Raw genomic sequence first — 24,986 nt, forward strand, 5'->3', positions numbered from 1 at the left:
CTATATTGTGCGGAGCGGGTGCTGCACCCTCACACGTGGTGCCCCCAAAGTGCCAGCCCGATGCTCCGCGTACAGCTATATTGTGCGGAGCGGGTGCTGCACCCTCACACGTGGTGCCCCCTAAGTGCCAGCGCGATGCTCCTCGTACAGCTATATTGTGCAGAGCGGGTGCTGCACCCTCATACGCGGTGCCCCCTAAGTGCCAGCCTGATGCTCCGCGTACAGCTATATTGTGCGGAGCGGGTGCTGCACCCTCACACGTGGTGCCCCCTAAGTGCCAGCGCGATGCTCCACGTACAGCTATATTGTGCGGAGCGGGTGCTGCACCCTCACGCGCGGTGCTCCCTAAGTGCCAGGCCGATGCTCCGCGTACCGCTATATTGTGTGGAGCGGGTGCTGCACCCTCACACGCGGTGCCCCCTAAGTGCCAGCGCGATGCTCCACGTACCGCTATATTGTGCGGAGCGGGTGCTGCACCCTCACCCGCGGTGCCCCCTTAGTGCCAGCCCGATGCTCCGCATACAGCTATATTGTGCGGAGCGGGTGCTGCACCCTCACACGTGGTGCCCCCTAAGTGCCAGCCCGATGCTCCGCGTACAGCTATATTGTGCGGAGCGGGTGCTGCACCCTCACACGTGGTGCACCCTAAGTGCCAGCGCGATGCTCCACGTACAGCTATATTGTGCAGAGCGGGTGCTGCACCCTCACACGCGGTGCCCCCTAAGTGCCAGCCCGATGCTCCGCGTACAGTTATATTGTGCGGAGCGGGTTGATTTTAGATAGTGTGGCGAGCGAAGTGAGCCCCGCAAGGCGCCATGAAACTACACAAGTACCCCTGGTTACTATGTTACAGGTGGGCATTCCCCTAGACAAGAGAGAGATAAAGTCCTCAGCGCCTGGTTGCCATGTTACAGGTGGGCATTCCCCTAGACATGAGAGAGATAAAGTCATCAGCGCCTGGTTACTATGTTACAGGTGGGCTTTCCCCTAGACATCAGAGAGATAAAGTCCTCAGCGCCTGGTTACTATGTTACAGGTGGGCTTTCCCCTAGACATCAGAGAGATAAAGTCATCAGCGCCTGGTTACTATGTTACAGGTGGGCTTTTCCCTAGACATGAGAGAGATAAAGTCATCAGCGCCTGGTTACTATGTTACAGGTGGGGTTTCCCCTAGACAAGGGAGAAAGATAAAGTCCTCAGCGCCTGGTTGCTATGTTACAGGTGGGCTTTTCCCTAGACATAAGAGAGAGATAAAGTCATCAGCGCCTGGTTACTATGTTACAGGTGGGCTTTTCCCTAGACATGAGAGAGATAAAGTCATCAGCGCCTGGTTACTATGTTACAGGTGGGGTTTCCCCTAGACAAGGGAGAGAGATAAAGTCATCAGCGCCTGGTTGCCATGTTACAGGTGGTGGGGGATGCACTATGCTTGGGAGAGATAAATTAGCAGCCGTTCATATCTGTGCCACGCACGTCTCATACAGCAGTACTAGTGTAATAATAAGCTCCGCCCACCCACATCACATGACCAAATGTACGAAGGCGGAACTACAACTACCGGCATGCACTGCACTTGTGATGTCACTTCCGGCACATGCAACTCCTTTGGGGTAGAGACTAGTTCCCATGCAGTATAGGTTACAGGAAGTGACGTTCAGTGAGGGCGGAAGTTGTTAGATGCCCTCACAACGTTTTTAAATTTATGTGTAATTCATGTAGGTGTCGTTTATTTTGTTTTATTTTTGCAACATTGTACCCTCGCGGGCTCGCTGCGCTCGCACGCTTCGCTCGCCACAGATTTATATTCCCCCTCCAGGTATACGTGGACCCAGGGCATGATGGGAAAATTACCTAAACTGCATGGGATCTAGACACTACCCTCATTTGGTGAGTGAGACAGATAATGTTACTTTGTACCTGCGCTGTCCTGACCCCCCTATACCCTCTGCTGCCCTGACCCCCCCTATACCCTCTGCTGCCCTGACCCCCCCTATACCCCCTGCTGCCCTGACCCCCCCTATACCCTCTGCTGCCCTGACCCCCCCTATACCCTCTGCTGCCCTGACCCCCCCTATACCCCCTGCTGCCCTGACCCCCCCTATACCCTCTGCTGCCCTGACCCCCCCTATACCCCCTGCTGCCCTGACCCCCCCTATACCCTCTGCTGCCCTGACCCCCCCTATACCCTCTGCTGCCCTGACCCCCCTATACCCCCTGCTGCCCTGACCCCCCCCCCTATACCCTCTGCTGTCGTGACCCCCCCTATACCCTCTGCTGTCCTGACCCCCCCTATATCCTTTGCTGTCCTGACCCCCCCCTATACCCTCTGCTGCCCTGACCCCCCCTATACCCTCTGCTGCCCTGACCCCCCCTATACCCTCTGCTGCCCTGACCCCCCCTATATCCTTTGCTGTCCTGACCCCCCCCTATACCCTCTGCTGCCCTGACCCCCCCTATACCCTCTGCTGCCCTGACCCCCCCTATACCCTCTGCTGCCCTGACCCCCCCCCATACCCTCTGCTGCCCTGACCCCCCCCCCTTATACCCTCTGCTGCCCTGAAACCCCCCCATCCCCTCTGCTGTCCTGCCCCCCCCCTCTATACCCACTGCTGTCCTGACCCCCCCCCCCATATCCTCTGCTGTCCTGCCCCCCCCCCCCCCTTATACCCTCTGCTGCCCTGAAACACCCCCCCCCCATCCCCTCTGCTGTCCTGCCCCCCCCCTCTATACCCACTGCTGTCCTGACCCCCCCCCCCATATCCTCTGCTGTCCTGCCCCCCCCCTTATACCCTCTGCTGCCCTGAAAACCCCCCCCCCATCCCCTCTGCTGTCCTGCCCCCCCGCTCTATACCCACTGCTGTCCTGACCCCCCCCCCCCCCCCGCCTCTATGCCCTTTGCGGCCCTGACACCCCCCCTTGTACCATCTGCTGCCCTGACCCCCCCCCCCTTGTACCCTCTGCTGTCCTGTCCCCGCTGTACCCCATGCTGTCCTTACACCCTATAACCCATGCTGTCCTGACCCCCCCCCCCCCCATACCTCACCCATGTGCTGCCCTGACCCCCTCCATACGCCCTGCATGTAGTACACTGATCCTGTATGAAAATGTACACACAGCAGTGACTTCTGGGGATGGGTGGTGCATAATGTTGGGGGAGGGGGAAGGTGTTGTGCGCAGGTCATAGTATGTTGGGGGCAGTGTGTGGTGGAATGTGGTGCACGCATGAGTGTCTGTGGGGCGGATATGTAGTGTGTGGGTACCTGCTGGGGGGAATTAATGGAGTGTGGTGCTCGCATGAGTGTCTGCAGGGGGCACCGGTGTGTTATTTGCGGGTGAGCATCTGTGGGGGGGGGGGGGGGAGTTTGGTGCGTGGGTGAGTGTCTGCGGGTGAGTATCTGAAGGGGGGGGGTAGTGTGGTTTCTGGGTGAGTGTCTGCGCTGCGGGGGTGTGGTGTGGTGCGTAGGTGAGTGTCCGCGGGTGAGTATCTGCGGGGGGGGGGGAGGGGGGGAGTGTGGTGCATATGTTAGTATCTGAGGAGGAGGGGTAGTGTGGTTTCTGAGTGTCTGTGCTGCAGGGGGGAGTGTGGTGCACGGGTGAGTGTGGGGGGGGGGAGAGTGTGTGGTTTCTGGGTGAGTGTCTGTGCTGCAGGGGGAGGGGAGTGTGGTGCACAGATGAGTGGAGGAGGGGTTGTGTGGTACTTGGGTGAGTATCTGAGGAGGAGGGGTAGTGTGGTTTCTGGGTGAATGTCTGCACTGTGGTGCACAGGAAAGTGGCTGCGTGGGGATGTGTGGTGCTCGGGTGAGTGGTTGCAGGGGGTTATGTGGTGTGCTCATGCTACGCATCCCACCGCACACTACACATCCCCCTGCGGACGCCCACCCGCACACTACACATCCCCCCCACAGGCACCTGCACACCACATAGCCACATATGTCCCAAGTGATGACACAGACCGTAACGCCTGTCCCTGGCATGCAGGTAACATGGCCGGACTATGGAGGAGCTACCAGAGACTACTGGCCGCCCATCCCTGGAAGGTGCAGATCATCACTGCGGGTGAGCCTGTCCCATCTTATCTATAGACCCGAGAGCTAGGGCGCAGATGCCATCACTGGTGTCCTGTGCCAGTCACTGGCTGGTAGTACGTAGAGTAGAGTGTCACTAGCGGTGGACAGTCTCTGCCCCCCCCCCCCCCCCAGTGTCCCTCTCTTGGCCTCTCCGCCTCCCGGCTGTCTGAATCCTGACTGTCAGTCACTAATCCAGCACCCCCTCCAGCCTGGTATTTGCAGGGAAGTTAGCAGGGAACATCAGCTTTTCAAGTGTCTCCCTGGAGCTCCATGGGGCTCTTCCTCAGTGGGCAGGAGACCCTGGCAGGGGATCAGGGCTGCCCATCTCTGGAGCTCAAGTCTGGGCTAGATATGGTCAGCTGGTCTTCTGGCAGGCTCCTGGAAGTCATTTCGGTGGGAAATTCCCCCTACCCCCCCCCCAGCAAACAATCTGGACTGTGCCTAACACCTCTGGGGGGGCTGAGGCGTTATTTCTCAGTAAATAGATAAGCGATGTAATTCCATAGACATAAAACCTGTCACATCCCATTCAGGCTTCTTACATATGGTCTGAAATTTCTACCAATCATATTCCCAAAAGTAATGACATTCCCATCATTAAGGATGGCGGCTTAATGGACGTGTTCAGTGCGCAGTACAGATATGGTACGCCATCACAGCCTGTGGTATCTGTACGTTCAGCACTTGGTGGAGCTGCTAACTCAGAACTGTGAGCTCACTGGAATACACACATGGGGGACTAACGGCCGGCTCTCCTGTCACAGGGTCACTGGTTGGAGTCGGCGACGTGATCTCTCAGCAGCTGGTGGAGAGGAGAGGACTCCATGGCCACAGCGTGCAGAGGACGATAAAGATGATGGGAGTAGGATTCCTCCTAGTGGTGAGTGAGTGGGGCGTAGGAGGTGGGGGAGAGAGAGTGGGTTGTAGCGGAAAGAGTGGGTCTGGATGTGGGGGAGATTAGGGAGTGATGTGTAGATGGTATATTACATTTTTACTTCATTCCGTAGGGGACACAGGGCTTGACACTGGGTATAGCTGGACAGCAGGACTGGGCACCAAACAGTTAACTCAGACAGGCTCCTCATTTTGTGCAGACAAGGGCACCATTAGACAGGAGTGGCCTTATGTAGCCTTCACTTTTTCTTTTAGTTTTATTTTGGATATGTGACTGGCACTATCACCAGTCACCGTCCACCTCTGCTTCCACTCATCTGTGTATAGTATGCAGAGCTTAGCTCCAGAGGGTGGGCTCCCTCGTGGCCAATAGTGTCGGACCACCACCATGTTGTACAGTATGCCGAGCTTAGCTCCATAGGGTGGGCTCCCTCGTGGTCGATAGTCTTGGCCCACCACCATGTTGTACAGTATGCAGAGCTTAGCTCCATAGGGTGGGCTCCCTCGTGGCGGATAGTCTTGGCCCACCACCATGTTGTACAGTATGCCGAGCTTAGCTCCATAGGGTGGGCTCCCTCGTGGCGGATAGTCTCGGGCCACCACCATGTTGTACAGTATGCCGAGCTTAGCTCCATAGGGTGGGCTCCCTCGTGGCGGATAGTCTTGGCCCACCACCATGTTGTACAGTATGCCGAGCTTAGCTCCATAGGGTGGGCTCCCTCGTGGCGGATAGTCTCGGGCCACCACCATGTTGTACAGTATGTCGAGCTTAGCTCCATAGGGTGGGCTCCCTCGTGGCGGATAGTCTCGGGCCACCACCATGTTGTACAGTATGCCGAGCTTAGCTCCAGAGGGTGGGCTCCCTCGTGGCGGATAGTCTCGGGACACCACCATGTTGTACAGTATGCCCAACTTTGCTCCAGAGGGCGGGCTCCCTCGTGGCGGATAGTGTCGGGCCACCACCATGTTGTACAGTATGCAGAGCTTAGCTAAAGAGGGTGGGCTCCCTCGTGGCCAATAGTGTCGGACCACCACCATGTTGTACAGTATGCCGAGCTTGGCTCCATAGGGGTGGGCTCCCTCGTGGCCAATAGTGTCGGACCACCACCATGTTGTACAGTATGCCGAGCTTGGCTCCATAGGGGTGGGCTCCCTCGTGGTGGATAGTCTCGGGCCACCACCATGTTGTACAGTATGCCGAGCTTAGCTCCAGAGGGCGGGCTCCCTCGTGGCGGATAGTTTCGGGCCACCACCATGTTGTACAGTATGCAGAGCTTAGCTCCAGAGGGTGGGCTCCCTCGTGGCCAATAGTGTCGGACCACCACCATGTTGTACAGTATGCCGAGCTTAGCTCCATAGGGGTGGGCTCCCTCGTAGTCGATAGTCTTGGCCCACCACCATCATGTTCTACAGTATGCCGAGCTTGGCTCCATAGGGTGGGCTCCCTCATGGCCAATAGTCTCAGACCACCACCATGTTGTACAGTATGCAGAGCTTAGCTCCGAAGGGGTGGGCTCCCTCATGGCCAATAGTCTCGGACCACTCCCTCATGGTCAATAGTCTTGGACCACCACCATGTTGTACAGTATGCTGAGCTTAGCTCCATAGGGGTGGGATCCCTCATGGCCAATAGTCTCGGACCACCGTCATGTTGTACAGTATGCCGAGCTTAGCTCCAGAGGGTGGGCTCCCTCGTGTCGGATAGTCTCGGGCCACCACCATGTTGTACAGTATGCCGAGCTTAGCTCCATAGGGTGGGCTCCCTCGTAGTCGATAGTCTTGGCCCACCATCATGTTGTACAGTATGCCGAGCTTGGCTCCATAGGGGTGGGCTCCCTCATGGCCAATAGTCTCGGACCACTCCCTCATGGGCAATAGTCTTGGACCACCACCATGTTGTACAGTATGCCGAGCTTAGCTCCATAGGGGTGGGCTCCCTCGTGGTCGATAGTCTTGGCCCACCACCACCATGTTGTACAGTATGCCGAGCTTAGCTCCATAGGGGTGGGCTCCCTCATGGCCAATAGTCTCAGACCACCACCATGTTGTACAGTATGCCGAGCTTAGCTCCATAGGGGTGGGCTCCCTCGTGGTCGATAGTCTTGGCCCACCACCACCATGTTGTACAGTATGCCGAGCTTAGCTATATAGGGGTGGGCTCCCTCATGGTCGATAGTCTTGGCCCACCACCACCATGTTGTACAGTATGCCGAGCTTAGCTCCATAGGGGTGGGCTCCCTCGTGGTCGATAGTCTTGGCCCACCACCACCACCATGTTGTACAGTATGCCGAGCTTAGCTCCATAGGGGTGGTGTCCCACCACCATATTGCACAGTAATTTGGGTGGGTTCAATTTCTGCTTCTGTGCAGGGCAAACAGCTGATGTTGCATAAGAAGAGAAGCATTGGGGAGAGATGGTTCTAGTCTCAGTCCATCTGGACTTTGGAGTCCGATTCCTTCTTGGATCAGGAGAACTGGATCCATTTCTTCTGATGTGGAAGTTTCTTCAGCCCAGGACAACTGTCCATCCCGTCTGGATGCAGCAGCCCTTATCAGAGCTTTTAGAGGGATTTTGTCCATAGAGTAAGTGGAGCCTGCACCCAAATCTAAGGTGCCTATTTTCAAGCACAAGAAGAAGTCAGAAGTGCAGTTCTCAGGTCACCTAATCCCTGTTGTCATGTGTCTAAGTGTTTCTCTGCTTTGTATCTGCTCCCAGCAGAGGATCGTGCCACATGGGAAAATCCACCTCTGGTGTACACGCATGTGGCTCCCTGGTTAGAAGCGTAACCCTGCCTATCAACAACACTGCTTCTCAGGAGGAATCTACAGACAGGAAGTAGGAGAACTAGGTAGCGGTTACCACCTATGCTCTCTCATGTCCAATTTTCCACTTCGTATTTAGGGGAGGCTTGCCCGGACACTTTCAGCTTTGTCTATCTCGGCTAGGAGAGCCCTCTTGCTATGTTCCTGGCTGGTGGACAAAGACTCCAAAACGGGCTCTAGAGGCTTTACCATATACAGGAGTGGTACTTTTTGGCCCAGAGATAGGTAAGATTGTAGCGACTGTTGCAGTGTCTAAGACTTTCTCCTACTTACACTCCCAGGTTGAGAGCTTCCAATTTTCGGTCTACGTGGTAGTCAGGGGCCAGGTCTTCTCCAGTCTCAGGCTCAGTCCTTGAAGCACCCTGTCAAGCACTCCTGTTATACAAGACCCCCGGACCCTATGCCAGCTGTCAAGACCACTGCCTTATGGGACGGACCTCCACCTGGGGATCCCACTATCGGAGGTCGGCTTTTGTTGTTTTCAACCATTTCACAGGAGACCACGGTGGACCCCTGGGTCTGTGATGTGATTTCACAGGCTACACTATCACCTTCCAGTGCTGCCCTCCCAGTCAGTTTTTTTCCACTGGTTTGCTGAGGAGTCTTCAAAAAGCAAGAGCTCTACAAGACGCCATTCATTCTCTTTTTATTTCCGAAGTCATCCTTGCTGTCCCCAGGACTCGGAGGGGCAGGGGTTTCTATGCCATCTCTTTTTGGTCCAGAAACTCAGTGGGGTGTTTCAAACTCATATCCATGCACAGATATATCTAGATCACAGGAAGAAGGATAACTCTTGGTTTCAGGTGCTTCCTTTTAGGCTCTCTACAGCCCCTCATGTATCATGGCCCAATCCCTGGAGGGCCTTCGTCTGTTGTGGACCTTCTCCAAGCGCATGTCTTGATATCAGCTTAAGTTGTGGTCCCCACACAGGAGATGCTCTCAATGGCCTTTTTGGATTCCCTGAAACAGAGGGTCTTCCTACTGGAGGACTAGCTTTGGAACCTTCAGATCATAATCCAGTTATCACTGAACCAACTGAGTGTGTCCACTTACTCATGCATTAGTATTCTGGGGTCGTTGTTGTCCACCATCGACATTGGTGAAATATGCCCAGTTCCGCCGCTGCCGTCCGCTTCAGTGGAAGATAATTTCCAAGTGGAACAGATATCTCATGTGAATGTGCTCTCCTTGGAGGTCAGCTCTGTCTTCCCTGGTGGCTTCAGGCTTAGAACCTGCAAAGTGGTCCTGCCTTCTGGATTCTGGAGTGAGTGCTTCTTGCACGGGTGGAGAGCTATCAATTGCCAATAGTCCTTCCAGGGTCTTTGGAAACCACAGAAAGGCTTTTTCTCCATCGACCTCATGGAGCTCTGGGCGGTTTTTGGGGCAATTTGTCCCTGCTAGTAAGTAGTCTTACCATATATACTGGAGTATAAGCCTACTTTTTCAGAACACTTTTTATGCTGAAAAAGCCCCCCTCGGCTTATACTCGAGTGAGGGTCCCACTTGAGTCAATGGGCGGTATTCAATGTGAATACCGGCGACATGCAGCGAATCCTGTTTAGGATTCGCTGCACATTCGCCACTGGTCGCCGCGTTCCGGAGCCTCGCCGGCTCCGGTATTCAACGAGTCAGGGGCTCGCTGCCCCTGACTGGCGAATATAAGCTCCTGCGGCGAACGCCGCAGGGAGCCTGAGGACGGTGGCAGGCAGGGAGATGGAAGTCTCCCTGCCTGCCCCAGAACGTTTATGGGGGGGAGGTGGGCTCCCCGGGTGCCAGGCAGCACAGGCTGCCCCCTGGGGGTGCCAGCAGGGAACCGGGTATATTCACTACACCCGATCATGAATATGTAATGATCGGGTGAAGTGAATATATGAATATCTAATGAGCGGCTCGGCTCCGGCCCCCTGCTGGCTGGTCTGTGTAAAAAAAAAAATATATATATATATTTTTTAATTAAATATATATTCATGTGCTTACAGCACATGAATAAAAATAGCATGCCCCTCCTCAGAATAAAATTCCAGATTTTTTGACACTAATTGTGAAAAACAAAACACTTTATTTTAAAAGTTCACATTCCACTTCACCATAAAAAGATAGCGATTGCTACTCGGTGAATCATGGCGAAAAAAACCTTGAAATGTATTCGCCATCTGGTCATTGAATAGGGTGATTCAGAAATTCGCCTTACAGCACAAAATCGCCATAAAAACCTGGCGAATCAGCCTCATTGAATACCGCCCAATAAGTTTTTTCCCAGTTTTTTTGTTGTAAAATTAGGTGCCTCGGGTTATATTCAGGTCGACTTATACTCGAGTATATACGGTATTTTCCTTAGTGCCCGGCTTGGTGCTTCAACCACAGAGCATGCTAAGATCCATTGCTTTCTGCTGGCGGGGTTGGGTGCAGGCTTGTTCGGGTGTCAGCGCTCTCGATCCTCTTTCGGGTAGAGGTGACATTTTTCCCTGACGTTCGCACCCTCTCAGGGTGTGTTCTTCACATACAGCCTCCGTTTGTTCCTCCGGTGGCTCTGTGGGATTTGTCTTTGGTCCTTTAGGGTTCTTCAGTTTCCACCATTTGAGCCGTTATCTTTGGTAAACCTTCATTGTCTGGCCTAGAAAACGTTTATTCTTTTTGCTATTACGTTAACCGGGAGAGTTTCAGACTTGGGGCCGCTTCCGTGTTGTGCTCCATTCTTGATCTTTCATGTGGCTCTAGAAGTCCTTAACTTGCGGCCGGGCCACTTTATCAAGGTGACCTCTTGCTTTCACATCAAACAGGAGATTGTGGTTCCGGCCTTCCGGGATCTGCTCACCTGGTGAGGCCTCAGTGGACGTGCGCACCAGCGTCTACAGAGTTACGGCCTAAACGGCAGACAATGTCTTGGCGGAGCACTTATGGTAGACACTGACTAGGTTGACACTTCAAAATGGTCGATACCAGCTTATGGTCGACGTAGACATGGTTGACATGAGTTTTTTGGTGTCTATGTCGACATATGCAAACACTCATCCCCAGCGTCAGCCTTGTGTCACCTGTGCATGACGAAGGAGGATTTAACAGGTGAGAACCTAACTCTCATTATAGTGGGGGGGGGGGGGGGGGGGTGCATGGCTTGGTTAGTATTGGCACAGGCACAGGGATGCGGGACCAGTCCTGACGGCCCTGGGGGCTGGTGGGTACAACTCTCTTCTGGGACGCGGGACTGTTGGAGGGTCTGTATGACCGTGCCGTGTGTCTCCCCTCAGGGCCCTGTTGTGGGGGGCTGGTACAAGGTCCTGGATGCTCTGGTTCCTGGAAGCAGTAAGTCTGTGGCCGTGAGGAAGATGCTGGTGGACCAGGTAAGTGTCAGATACATGATGTAATGATGGAGGAATGTGTCTGCTGGGTGTAGGGAGCAGCTCTGCTTAGTACTGGGATAGGGATCAGTGCTGCAATGTAGGGATTAAATGATCATGTCAATTATTCCGGTATCTAAGCCTAAAGTAGGGGGGTCGGTATTATACTGTAGGACTGCACTACGGATCAGTAGTGTACTGTGTGGGGCTCCAGTAGGGATCAGTACCATACTGTGTAGGGATCAGTAGTGTACTGTGTGGGGCTCCAGTAGGGATCAGTACCGTACTGTGTAGGGAACAGTAGTGTACTCTGTGGGGCTGCAGTAGGGATCAGGGGAGCAGTAGTGTACTGTGTAGGGGCTGCAGTAGGGAACAGTAGTGTACTGTGTAGGGATCAGGGGAGCAGTAGTGTACTGTGTAGGGGCTGCAGTAGGGAACAGTAGTGTACTGTGTAGGGCTGCAGTAGGGATCAGGGGAGCAGTAGTGTACTGTGTAGGGGCTGCAGTACGGATCAGGGGATCAGTTGTGTACTGTGTAGGGGCTGCAGTAGGGATCAGTTGTGTACTGTGTAGGGGCTGCAGTAGGGATTATTAGTGTACTGTGTAGGGATTAGTAGTGTACTGTGTAGGTGCTGCAGTAGGGATCAGGGGAGCAGTAGTGTACTGTGTATGGGGCTGCAGTAGGGATTATTAGTGTACTGTGTAGGGGTGCAGTAGGGATCAGGGGAGCAGTAGTGTACGGTGTATGGGGCTGCAATAGGGATCAGGGGAGCGGTAGTGTACTGTGTGGGGCTGCAGTAGGGATTATTAGTGTACTGTGTAGGGGCTGCAGTAGGGATTATTAGTGTACTGTGTAGGGGCTGCAGTAGGGATTATTAGTGTACTGTGTAGGGGTGCAGTAGGGATCAGGGGAGCGGTAGTGTACTGTGTATGGGGCTGCAGTAGGGAGCAGTAGTGTACTGTGTAGGGGCTGCAATAGGGATCAGGGGAGCGGTAGTGTACTGTGTATGGGGCTGCAGTAGGGAGCAGTAGTGTACTGTGTAGGGGCTGCAGTAGGGATCAGGGGAGCGGTAGTGTACTGTGTATGGGGCTGCAGTAGGGAGCAGTAGTGTACTGTGTAGGGGCTGCAATAGGGATCAGGGGAGCGGTAGTGTACTGTGTGGGGCTGCAGTAGGGATCAGGGGAGCGGTAGTGTACTGTGTGGGGCTGCAGTAGGGAGCGGTAGTGTACTGTGTGGGGATGCAATAGGGATCAGGGGAGCGGTAGTGTACTGTGTGGGGCTGCAGTAGGGATCAGGGGAGCGGTAGTGTACTGTGTGGGGCTGCAGTAGGGATTATTAGTGTACTGTGTAGGGGTGCAGTAGGGATCAGGGGAGCGGTAGTGTACTGTGTATGGGGCTGCAGTAGGGAGCAGTAGTGTACTGTGTGGGGGCTGCAATAGGGATCAGGGGAGCGGTAGTGTACTGTGTGGGGCTGCAGTAGGGATCAGGGGAGCGGTAGTGTACTGTGTGGGGCTGCAGTAGGGAGCGGTAGTGTACTGTGTGGGGATGCAATAGGGATCAGGGGAGCGGTAGTGTACTGTGTGGGGCTGCAGTAGGGATCAGGGGAGCGGTAGTGTACTGTGTGGGGCTGCAGTAGGGATTATTAGTGTACTGTGTAGGGGTGCAGTAGGGATCAGGGGAGCGGTAGTGTACTGTGTATGGGGCTGCAGTAGGGAGCAGTAGTGTACTGTGTAGGGGCTGCAATAGGGATCAGGGGAGCGGTAGTGTACTGTGTGGGGCTGCAGTAGGGATCAGATTAATTCCACCCATCCTTATGTGTTGCAGGGAGTATTTGCCCCCTGCTTCCTCGGCTGTTTCCTGAGCGCTGTGGGGGCACTGAACGGGCTGTCTACGGAGGAGATCTGGGACAAGCTGAAGCGGGTGAGAGGTGGCTGATGTGTATAATGCTTGGTTCTGACACGTCCATGTGCTGGGAGCCATATACAGTGTATGGGGGACTATTGCATCATGTATGGGGGTGGGATTCATCATTGTGTGGTGCATGGTGTATATGTGGTGGGTGGAGGAGTTGGGTGTGGTATGGGGTTCCGACAGTCAGGATCCCGACAGTCATTAGCCCGACCTCGGGATCCCGACTGGCCGGACCCAGACAGCTTGGCGAGCGCAAAAAAGCCCCTTGCGGGCTATTCTCTTCTCCCTCTATGGGGGTCGTGGACCCCACGAGGGGAAATAGCGGGTGGCCGTTGGGCACCTTTCTGTCTGCGTTTCGACAGTCGGGATCCCGACGTCGGGTAAATGACTGTCGGGACCCTGTCCGGCACCCGGAGGAGTTGTAACGCAGTCTTTGGTGGGCAGGCGTGATGCTGCGCAGTGTATGGGGGCGGGCGGAGGCGATGCTGCGCAGTGTATGGGGGCGGGCAGAGGTGATGCTGCGCAGTGCATGGGGGCGGGCGGAGGCGATGCTGCGCTGTGTATGGGGCGGGTGGAGGCGATGCTGCGCAGTGTATAGGAGCGGGCGTAGGTGATGCTGCGCAGTGTATGGGGGCGGGCGGCGGCAATGCTGCGCAGTGTATGTGGCGGGCGGGTGGCGATGCTGCGCAGTGTATGGGGGCGGGCGGAGGCGATGCTGCGCCGTGTATAGGAGCGGGCGTAGGTGATGCTGCGCAGTGTATGGGGGCGGGTGTAGGCGATGCTGCGCAGAGGATGGGGGCGGGCGGTGGCCATGCTGCGCAGTGGATGGGGGCAGGCGGAGGTGATGCTGCGCAGGGGGTGGGCGGTGGCAATGCTGCGCAGTGGATAGGGGCGGGCGGTGGCGATGCTGCGCAGGGTATAGGGGCGGGTGGCTGCGATGCTGTGCAGTGTATGCGGGCGGTGATGCTGCGCAGTGTATGGGGGCGGGCGGAGGCAATGCGGCGCAGTGTTTGGTTTGCAGGCATGATGCAGCGCACTGTACGGGCGGGTGGAGAAGATGCTGTGCATTGTATGTGGGCGGGCGGAGGCGATGCTGCGCAGTGTATGGGGGTGTGCGGAGGCGATGCTGTGCAGTGTATGAGGGCGGGCGGAGGCGATGCTGCGCAGTGTATGTGGGCGGGCGGAGGCGATGCTGCGCAGTGTATGGGGACAGGCGGAGGCGATGCTGTGCAGTGTATGGGGGCGGGCGGAGGCGATGCTGCGCAGTGTATGTGGGCGGGCGGAGGCGATGCTGCGCAGTGTATGGGGGCGGGCGGAGGCGATGCTGCGCAGTGTATGGGGGCGGGCGGAGGCGATGCTGCGCAGTGTATGGGGGCGGGCGGAGGCGATGCTGCGCAGTGTATGGGGGCGGGCGGAGGCGATGCTGCGCAGTGTATGGGGGCGGGCGGAGGCGATGCTGCGCAGTGTATGGGGGCGGAGGCGATGCTGCGCAGTGTATGGGGGCGGTGATGCTGCGCAGTGTATGGGGGCGGGCGGAGGCAATGCTGCGCAGTGTTTGGTTTGCAGGCATGATGCAGCGCACTGTATGGGGCGGGTGGAGAAGATGCTGTGCATTGTATGTGGGAGGGCGGAGGCGATGCTGCGCAGTGTATGGGGGTGTGCGGAGGCGATGCTGCGCAGTGTATGTGGGCGGGCGGAGGCGATGCTGCGCAGTGTATGTGGGCGGGCGGAGGCGATGCTGTGCAGTGTATGGGGGCGGGCGGAGGCGATGCTGTGCAGTGTATGGGGGCGGGCGGAGGCGATGCTGTGCAGTGTATGGGGGCGGGCGGAGGCGATGCTGCGCAGGGTATGGGGTGGGCGGAGGCGATGCTGCGCAGTGTATGGGGGCGGTGATGCTGCGCAGTGTATGGGGGCGGGCGGAGGCAATGCTGCGCAGTGTTTGGTTTGCAGGCATGATGCAGCGCACTGTATGGGGCGGGTGGAGAAGATGCTGTGCATTGTATGTGGGCGGGCGGAGGCGATGCTGCGCAGTGTATGGGGGTGTGCGGAGGCGATGCTGCGCAGTGTATGTGGGCGGGCGGAGGCGATGCTGCGCAGTGTATGTGGGCGGGCGGAGGCGATGCTGTGCAGTGTATGGGGGCGGGCGGAGGCGATGCTGTGCAGTGTATGGGGGCGGGCGGAGGCGATGCTGTGCAGTGTATGGGGGCGGGCGGAGGCGATGCTGTGCAGTGTATGGGGGCGGGCGGAGGCGATGCTTCGCAGTGTATGGGGGCGGGCGGAGGCGATGCTGCGCAGTGTATGGGGGCGGGCGGAGGCGATGCTGCGCAGTGTATGGGGGCGGGCGGAGGCGATGCTGCGCAGTGTATGGGGGCGGGCGGAGGCGATGCTGCGCAGTGTATGGGGGCGGGCGGAGGCGATGCTGCGCAGTGTATGGGGGCGGGCGGAGGCGATGCTGTGCAGTGTATGGGGGCGGGTGTAGGCGATGCTGCGCAGTGTATGGGGGCGGGTGTAGGCGATGCTGCGCAGTGTATGGGGGCGGGCGTAGGCGATGCTGCGCAGTGTATGGGGGCGGGCGGAGGTGATGCTGCGCAGTGTATGGGGGCGGGCGGAGGCGATGCTGCGCAGTGTATGTGGGCGGTCGGAGGCGATGCTGCGCAGTGTATGGGGGCGGGTGTAGGCGATGCTGCGCAGTGTATGTGGGCGGAGGCGATGCTGCGCAGTGTATGGGGGCGGGCGGAGGTGATGCTGCGCAGTGTATGGGGGCGGGTGTAGGCGATGCTGCGCAGTGTATGTGGGCGGAGGCGATGCTGCGCAGTGTATGTGGGCGGGCGGAGGCGATGCTGCGCAGTGTATGGGGGCGGGTGTAGGCGATGCTGCGCAGTGTATGCGGGCGGAGGCGATGCTGCGCAGTGTATGCGGGCGGAGGCGATGCTGCGCAGAGGATGGGGGCAGGTGGAGGCGATGCTGCGCAGTGTATGGGGGCGGGCGGAGGTGATGCTGCGCAGTGTATGGGGCCGGGCGGAGGCGATGCTGCGCAGTGTATGGGGGCGGGTGTAGGCGATGCTGCGCAGTGTATGTGGGCGGAGGCGATGCTGCGCAGTGTATGGGGCCGGGCGGAGGCGATGCTGCGCAGTGTATGGGGCCGGGCGGAGGCGATGCTTCGCAGTGTATGCGGGTGGAGGCGATGCTGCGCAGAGGATGGGGGCGGGTGGAGGCGATGCTGCGCAGTGTATGGGGCCGGGCGGAGGCGATGCTGCGCAGTGTATGGGGCCGGGCGGAGGCGATGCTTCGCAGTGTATGCGGGCGGAGGCGATGCTGCGCAGTGTATGGGGCCGGGCGGAGGCGATGCTTCGCAGTGTATGCGGGCGGAGGCGATGCTGCGCAGAGGATGGGGGCGGGTGGAGGCGATGGTGCGCAGTGTATGGGGGCTGACAGGGGATATGTAGTTCATAGTCTGACAGACAGCAGAGCAGGTATTATGGTCTGGTTCCACACCCCCCACCCAGCCATCAGTTGGGGGTCTGTGTACATCTGTCTCTGTCCCATGTGTGTAATATGTGTACAGAGAAGCTGAGCGATGATCAGCGCCATCGCAGTGGTCTCTGGAGAATCAGGGCCAGCAAAAGCCATTACCCGAGCAAACAGCGGGTGCCCAGCAGTTGTTTATTAGTCTGTGCTATAAATATTGGGTAAACATTGGGCGTGTGTGTATAGGCCCCATTACCACCATCATCCTCCTCCTCCTCCTCCTCCTCCTCCTCATCAATCTCATCATGGCAGTACGGATGGTGTAATGGTCAGTATTACGGCCTCACAGCACTGAGGTCATGGGTTCCATTCCCACCATAACTCTAACAGTGTTAAGTTTGTATATTCACCCCGTGCTTGCGTGGGTTCCCTCCGGGTACTCCAGTTTCCTCCTACAATCCAAATATATACTGGTAGGTTAATCTGCTCCTAACAAAAAATAACCCTATAATGTCTGTGTGTGCGTGTACATGTGGTAAGGAATATAGATTGTAAGCTCCACTGGGACAGGGACTGATGTGATTGTTCTAATACTCTCTGTACAGCGCTGCGGAATATGTGTGCGCTATATAATAACTTGTAATAATATTCTCTGTACAGCGCTGCGGAATATATGTGCGCTATATAATAACTGGTAATAATAGTCTCTGTACAGCGCTGCGGAATATGTGTGCGCTATATAATAACTGGTAATAATAGTCTCTGTACAGCGCTGCGGAATATGTGTGCGCTATATAATAACTGGTAATAATATTCTCTGTACAGCACTGCGGAATATGTGTGCGCTATATAATAACTGGTAATAGTCTCTGTACAGCGCTGCGGAATATGTGTGCGCTATATAATAACTGGTAATAATAGTCTCTGTACAGCGCTGCGGAATATGTGTGCGCTATATAATAACTGGTAATAGTCTCTGTACAGCGCTGAGGAATATGTGTGCGCTATATAATATAACTGGCAATAATATTCTCAGTACAGCGCTGCGGAATATGTGTGCGCTATATAATAACTGGTGATAATAGTCTCTGTACAGTGCTGCGGAATATGTGTGCGCTATATAATATAACTGGCAATAATATTCTCAGTACAGCGCTGCGGAATATGTGTGCGCTATATAATAACTGGTGATAATAGTCTCTGTACAGCGCTGCGGAATATGTGTGCGCTATATAATAACTGGTAATAATATTCTCTGTACTGCGCTGTGGAATAGGTGTGCGCTATATAATAACTGGTAATAATATTCTCTGTACAGCGCTGTGGAATATGTGTGCGCTATATAATAACTGGTAATAATGATCTCTGTACATCGCTGCGGATTATGTATGCGCTATATAATAACTGGTAATAATATCCTCTGTACAGCGCTGCGGAATATGTGTGCGCTATATAATAACTGGTAATAATATTCTCTGTACAGCGCTGTGGAATATGTGTGCGCTATATAATAACTGGTAATAATAGTCTCTGTACAGCGCTGTGGAATATGTGTGCGCTATATAATAACTGATAATAATATTCTCTGTACAGCGCTGCGGAATATGTGTGCGCTATATAAATAACTGGTAATAATAGTCTCTGTATAGCGCTGCGGAATATGTGTGTGCTATATAATAACTGGTAATAATAATCTCTGTACAACGCTGCGGAATATGTGTGCGCTATATAATATCTGATAATAATAGTCTCTGTACAGCGCTGCGGAATATGTGTGCGCTATATAATAACTGGTAATAATAGTCTCTGTACAGCGCTGCGGAATATGTGTGCGCTATATAATAACAGTTAATAATAATCTCTGTACAGCGCTGCGGAATATGTATGCGCTATATAATAACTGGTAATAATAATCTCTGTACAGCGCTGCGGAATATGTGTGCACTATATAATAACTGGTAATAATAGTCTCTGTACAGCGCTGCGGAATATGTGTGCGCTATATAATAACTGGTAATAATAATCTCTGTACAGCGCTGCGGAATATGTGTGCGTTATATAATAACTGGTAATAATAATCTCTGTACAGCGCTGTGGAATATGTGTGCACTATATAATAACTGGTAATAATATTCTCTGTACTGCGCTGCGGAATATGTGTGCACTATATAATAACTGGTAATAATAGTCTCTGTACAGAGCTGTGGAATATGTGTGCGCTATGTAATAATAGTCTCTGTACAGCGCTGCGGAATATGTGTGCGCTATATAATAACTGATAATAATAATCTCTGTACAGCGCTGTGGAATATGTGTGCACTATATAATAACTGGTAATAATATTCTCTGTACTGCGCTGCGGAATATGTGTGCACTATATAATAACTGGTAATAATAGTCTCTGTACAGAGCTGCGGAATATGTGTGCACTATATAATATAACTGGTAATAATATTCTCTGTACAGCGCTGCGGTATATTTGCGCACTATATAATAACTGGTAATAATAGTCTCTGTACAGCGCTGCAGAATATGTGTGCGCTATATAATAACTGGTAATATCTCTGTACAGCGCTGCGGAATATGTGTGTGCTATATAATAACTGGTAATAATATTCTCTGTACAGCGCTGTGGAATATGTGTGCTATATAATAACTGGTAATAATAGTCTCTGTACAGCGCTGCGGAATATGTGTGCGCTATATAATAACTGGTAATAATAGTCTGTGTACAGTGCTGCGGAATATGTGTGCGCTATATAATAACTGGTAATAATAGTCTCTGTACAGTGCTGCGGAATATGTGTGCGCTATATAATAACTGGTAATAATAGTCTCTGTACAGCTCTGCGGAATATGTGTGCGCTATATAATAACTGGTAATATTCTCTGTACAGCGCTGCGGAATATGTGTGTGCTATATAAATAACTGGTAATAATAGTCTCTGTACAGCACTGCGGAATATGTGTGCGCTATATAAATAACAGGTAATAATATTCTCTGTACAGCGCTGCGGAATATGTGTGCGCTATATAATAACTGGTAATAATCTCTGTACAGCTCTGCGGAATATGTGTGCGCTATATAATAACTGGTAATAATAGTCTCTGTACAGTGCTGCGGAATATGTGTGCGCTATATAATAACTGGTAATAATAGTCTCTGTACAGCTCTGCGGAATATGTGTGCGCTATATAATAACTGGTAATATTCTCTGTACAGCGCTGCGGAATATGTGTGTGCTATATAAATAACTGGTAATAATAGTCTCTGTACAGCACTGCGGAATATGTGTGCGCTATATAAATAACAGGTAATAATGTTCTCTGTATAGCGCTGCGGAATATGTGTGCGCTATATAAATAACTGGTAATAATAGTCTCTGTACAGCACTGCGGAATATGTGTGCGCTATATAAATAACAGGTAATAATATTCTCTGTACAGCGCTGCGGAATATGTGTGCACTATATAATAACTGGTAATAATATTCTCTGTACTGCGCTGCGGAATATGTGTGCGCTATATAATAACTGGTAATAATAGTCTCTGTACAGCGCTGCGGAATATGTGTGCGCTATATAATAACTGGTAATAATAGTCTCTGTACAGCGCCGCGGAATATGTGTGCGCTATATAATAACTGGTAATAATATTCTCTGTACAGTGCTGTGGAATATGTGTGCGCTATATAATAACTGGTAATAATAGTCTCTGTACAGCGCTGCGGAATATGTGTGCGCTATATAATAACTGGTAATAATAGTCTCTGTACAGTGCTGCGGAATATGTGTGCGCTATATAATAAATGGTAATAATAGTCTCTGTACAGCGCTGCGGAATATGTGTGCGCTATATAATAACTGGTAATAATATTCTCTGTACAGCGCTGCGGAATATGTGTACGCTATATAATAACTGGTAATAGTCTCTGTACAGCGCTGTGGAATATGTGTGCGCTATATAATAACTGGTAATAATAGTCTCTGTACAGCGCTGCGGAATGTGTGTGCGCTATATAATAACTGGTAATATTCTCTGTACAGCGCTGCAGAATGTGTGTGCGCTATATAATAACTGGTAATAGTCTCTGTACAGCGCTGCGGAATATGTGTGCGCTATATAATAACTGGTAATAATAGTCTCTGTACAGCGCTGCGAAATATGTGTGCGCTATATAATATAACTGGTAATAATAGTCTCTGTACAGCGCTGCGGAATATGTGTGCGCTATATAATATAACTGGTAATAATAGTCTCTGTACAGCGCTGCGGAATATGTGTGCGCTATATAATAACTGGTAATCTCTGTACAGCACTGCGGAATATGTGTGCGATAAATAAATAACTGGTGATAATATTCTCCGTACAGCGCTGTGGAATATGTGTGCGCTATATAATAACTGGTAATAATAATCTCTGTACAGCGCTGCGGAATATGTGTGCGATAAATAAATAACTGGTACTCCTCATCATCCTGTGTATATACCGTGTCCTGTCCCGTCCTCTCTGGTGTATATACATATACTGATCCTGAGTATATACCGTGTCCTGTCCCGTCCTCTCTGGTGTATATACATATACTGATCCTGAGTATATACCGTGTCCTGTCCCGTCCTCTCTGGTGTGTATACATATACTGATCCTGAGTATATACCGTGTCCTGTCCCGTCCTCCCTGGTGTGTATACATATACTGATCCTGAGTATATACCGTGTCCTGTCCCGTCCTCTCTGGTGTGTATACATATACTGATCCTGAGTATATACCGTGTCCTGTCCCGTCCTCCCTGGTGTGTATACATATACTGATCCTGAGTATATACCGTGTCCTGTCCCGTCCTCTCTGGTGTGTATACATATACTGATCCTGAGTATATACCGTGTCCTGTCCCGTCCTCTCTGGTGTATATACATATACTGATCCTGAGTATATACCGTGTCCTGTCCCGTCCTCTCTGGTGTGTATACATATACTGATCCTGAGTATATACCGTGTCCTGTCCCGTCCTCTCTGGTGTGTATACATATACTGATCCTGTGTATATACCGTGTCCTGTCCCGTCCTCCCTGGTGTGTATACATATACTGATCCTGAGTATATACCGTGTCCTGTCCCGTCCTCTCTGGTGTGTATACATATACTGATCCTGAGTATATACCGTGTCCTGTCCCGTCCTCTCTGGTGTGTATACATATACTGATCCTGAGTATATACCGTGTCCTGTCCCGTCCTCCCTGGTGTGTATACATATACTGATCCTGAGTATATACCGTGTCCTGTCCCGTCCTCTCTGGTGTGTATACATATACTGATCCTGAGTATATACCGTGTCCTGTCCCGTCCTCTCTGGTGTATACATATGCTGATCCTGAGTGTATATACCGTGTCCTGTCCCGTCCTCTCTGGTGTGTATACATATACTGATCCTGAGTATATACCGTGTCCTGTCCCGTCCTCCCTGGTGTGTATACGTATACTGATCCTGAGTATATACCGTGTCCTGTCCCGTCCTCTCTGGTGTATTTACATATACTGATCCTGAGTATATACCGTGTCCTGTCCTCTCTGGTGTATATGCGTATACTGATCCTGAGTATATACCGTGTCCTGTCCCGTCCTCTCTGGTGTATATACATAAACTGATCCTGAGTATATACCGTGTCCTGTCCCGTCCTCTCTGGTGTGTGTGTATACATATACTGATCCTGAGTATATACCATGTCCTGTCCCGTCCTCTCTGGTGTATACATATACTGATCCTGAGTATATACCGTGTCCTGTCCTGTCCCGTCCTCTCTTGTGTATATACATATACTGATCCTGAGTATATACCGTGTCCTGTCCCGTCCTCTCTGGTGTGTGTATACATATACTGATCCTGAGTATATACCGTGTCCTGTCCCGTCCTCTCTGGTGTATATACATATACTGATCCTGAGTATATACCGTGTCCTGTCCTCTCTGGTGTATATGCGTATACTGATCCTGAGTATATACCGTGTCCTGTCCCGTCCTCCCTGGTGTGTATACATATACTGATCCTGAGTATATACCGTGTCCTGTCCCGTCCTCTCTGGTGTGTATACATATACTGATCCTGAGTATATACCGTGTCCTGTCCCGTCCTCTCTGGTGTATACATATACTGATCCTGAGTATATACCGTGTCCTGTCCCTTCCTCTCTGGTGTATATACATATGCTGATCCTGAGTATATACCGTGTCCTGTCCCGTCCTCTCTGGTGTATATACATATGCTGATCCTGAGTATATACCGTGTCCTGTCCCGTCCTCTCTGGTGTATATACATATACTGATCCTGAGTATATACCGTGTCCTGTCCTCTCTGGTGTATATGCGTATACTGATCCTGAGTATATACCGTGTCCTGTCCCGTCCTCCCTGGTGTGTATACATATACTGATCCTGAGTATATACCGTGTCCTGTCCCGTCTTCCCTGGTGTGTATACATATACTGATCCTGAGTATATACCGTGTCCTGTCCCGTCTTCCCTGGTGTGTATACATATACTGATCCTGAGTATATACCGTGTCCTGTCCCGTCCTCTCTGGTGTATATACATATACTGATCCTGAGTATATACCGTGTCCTGTCCTCTCTGGTGTATATGCGTATACTGATCCTGAGTATATACCGTGTCCTGTCCTCCCTGGTGTGTATACATATACTGATCCTGAGTATATACCGTGTCCTGTCCCGTCCTCTCTGGTGTGTGTATACATATACTGATCCTGAGTATATACCGTGTCCTGTCCCGTCCTCTCTGGTGTGTGTATACATATACTGATCCTGAGTATATACCGTGTCCTGTCCCGTCCTCTCTGGTGTGTGTATACATATACTGATCCTGAGTATATACCGTGTCCTGTCCCGTCCTCCCTGGTGTGTATATATATATATATACTGATCCTGAGTATATACCGTGTCCTGTCCCGTCCTCTCTGGTGTGTGTATACATATACTGATCCTGAGTATATACCGTGTCCTGTCCCGTCCTCTCTGGTGTATACATATACTGATCCTGAGTATATACCGTGTCCTGTCCCGTCCTCTCTGGTGTATATACATATACTGATCCTGAGTATATACCGTGTCCTGTCCTGTCCTCTCTGGTGTGTGTGTATACATATACTGATCCTGAGTATATACCGTGTCCTGTCCCGTCCTCTCTGTTGTATACATATACTGATCCTGAGTATATACCGTGTCCTGTCCCGTCCTCTCTGGTGTATACATATACTGATCCTGAGTATATACCGTGTCCTGTCCCGTCCTCTCTGGTGTATATACATATACTGATCCTGAGTATATACCGTGTCCTGTCCCGTCCTCTCTGGTGTGTGTGTATACATATACTGATCCTGAGTATATACCGTGTCCTGTCCCGTCCTCTCTGTTGTATACATATACTGATCCTGAGTATATACCGTGTCCTGTCCCGTCCTCTCTGGTGTATACATATACTGATCCTGAGTATATACCGTGTCCTGTCCCGTCCTCCCTGGTGTGTATACATATACTGATCCTGAGTATATACCGTGTCCTGTCCCTGTCCTCTCTGGTGTGTGTGTGTGTGTGTATACATATACTGATCCTGAGTATATACCGTGTCCTGTCCCGTCCTCTCTGGTGTGTATACATATACTGATCCTGAGTATATACCGTGTCCTGTCCTCTCTGGTGTATATACATATACTGATCCTGAGTATATACCGTGTCCTGTCCCGTCCACTCTGGTGTGTGTATACATATACTGATCCTGAGTATATACCGTGTCCTGTCCCGTCCTCTCTGGTGTATATACATATACTGATCCTGAGTATATACCGTGTCCTGTCCCGTCCTCTCTGGTGTATATACATATACTGATCCTGAGTATATACCGTGTCCTGTCCCGTCCTCTCTGGTGTATATACATATACTGATCCTGAGTATATACCGTGTCCTGTCCCGTCCTCTCTGGTGTATATACATATACTGATCCTGAGTATATACCGTGTCCTGTCCCGTCCTCTCTGGTGTGTATACATATACTGATCCTGAGTATATACCGTGTCCTGTCCCGTCCTCTCTGGTGTATACATATACTGATCCTGAGTATATACCGTGTCCTGTCCCGTCCTCTCTGGTGTGTATACATATACTGATCCTGAGTATATACCGTGTCCTGTCCCGTCCTCTCTGGTGTGTATACATATACTGATCCTGAGTATATACCGTGTCCTGTCCCGTCCTCTCTGGTGTATATACATATACTGATCCTGAGTATATACCGTGTCCTGTCCTCTCTGGTGTATATGCGTATACTGATCCTGAGTATATACCGTGTCCTGTCCCGTCCTCTCTGGTGTATATATGTATACTGATCCTGAGTATATACCGTGTCCTGTCCCCGTCCTCTCTGGTGTATATATGTATACTGATCCTTAGTATATACCGTGTCCTGTCCCGTCCTCTCT

The 24,986-nt window shown here is 52.2% G+C and overlaps 1 protein-coding gene across 3 annotated transcripts in view; it reads left to right on the forward strand.

Annotated features, from left to right (window-relative positions):
• Positions 1 to 24,986, forward strand: part of MPV17 (mitochondrial inner membrane protein MPV17) — a 50,339-nt gene that overhangs the window by 20,031 nt on the left and 5,322 nt on the right. The window contains exons 1-5 of one of the 3 annotated variants that reach the window (XM_083178967.1): positions 1,666 to 1,887; positions 3,979 to 4,056; positions 4,832 to 4,947; positions 11,033 to 11,125; positions 12,947 to 13,042. In XM_083178967.1, the coding sequence (XP_083035093.1) occupies positions 3,984 to 4,056; positions 4,832 to 4,947; positions 11,033 to 11,125; positions 12,947 to 13,042 (378 nt within the window). In that variant the 5' untranslated portion in view covers positions 1,666 to 1,887; positions 3,979 to 3,983. Of the gene's footprint in view, positions 1 to 1,658; positions 1,888 to 3,978; positions 4,057 to 4,831; positions 4,948 to 11,032; positions 11,126 to 12,946; positions 13,043 to 24,986 lie in introns of those variants that run through there. The other 2 variants (XM_083178968.1, XM_083178969.1) reach the window with 2 other exon arrangements.

Source organism: Crinia signifera, chromosome 3 (assembly GCF_055691185.1).
Source record: "Crinia signifera chromosome 3, ASM5569118v1, whole genome shotgun sequence".
Lineage (NCBI taxonomy): Eukaryota > Metazoa > Chordata > Amphibia > Anura > Myobatrachidae > Crinia > Crinia signifera.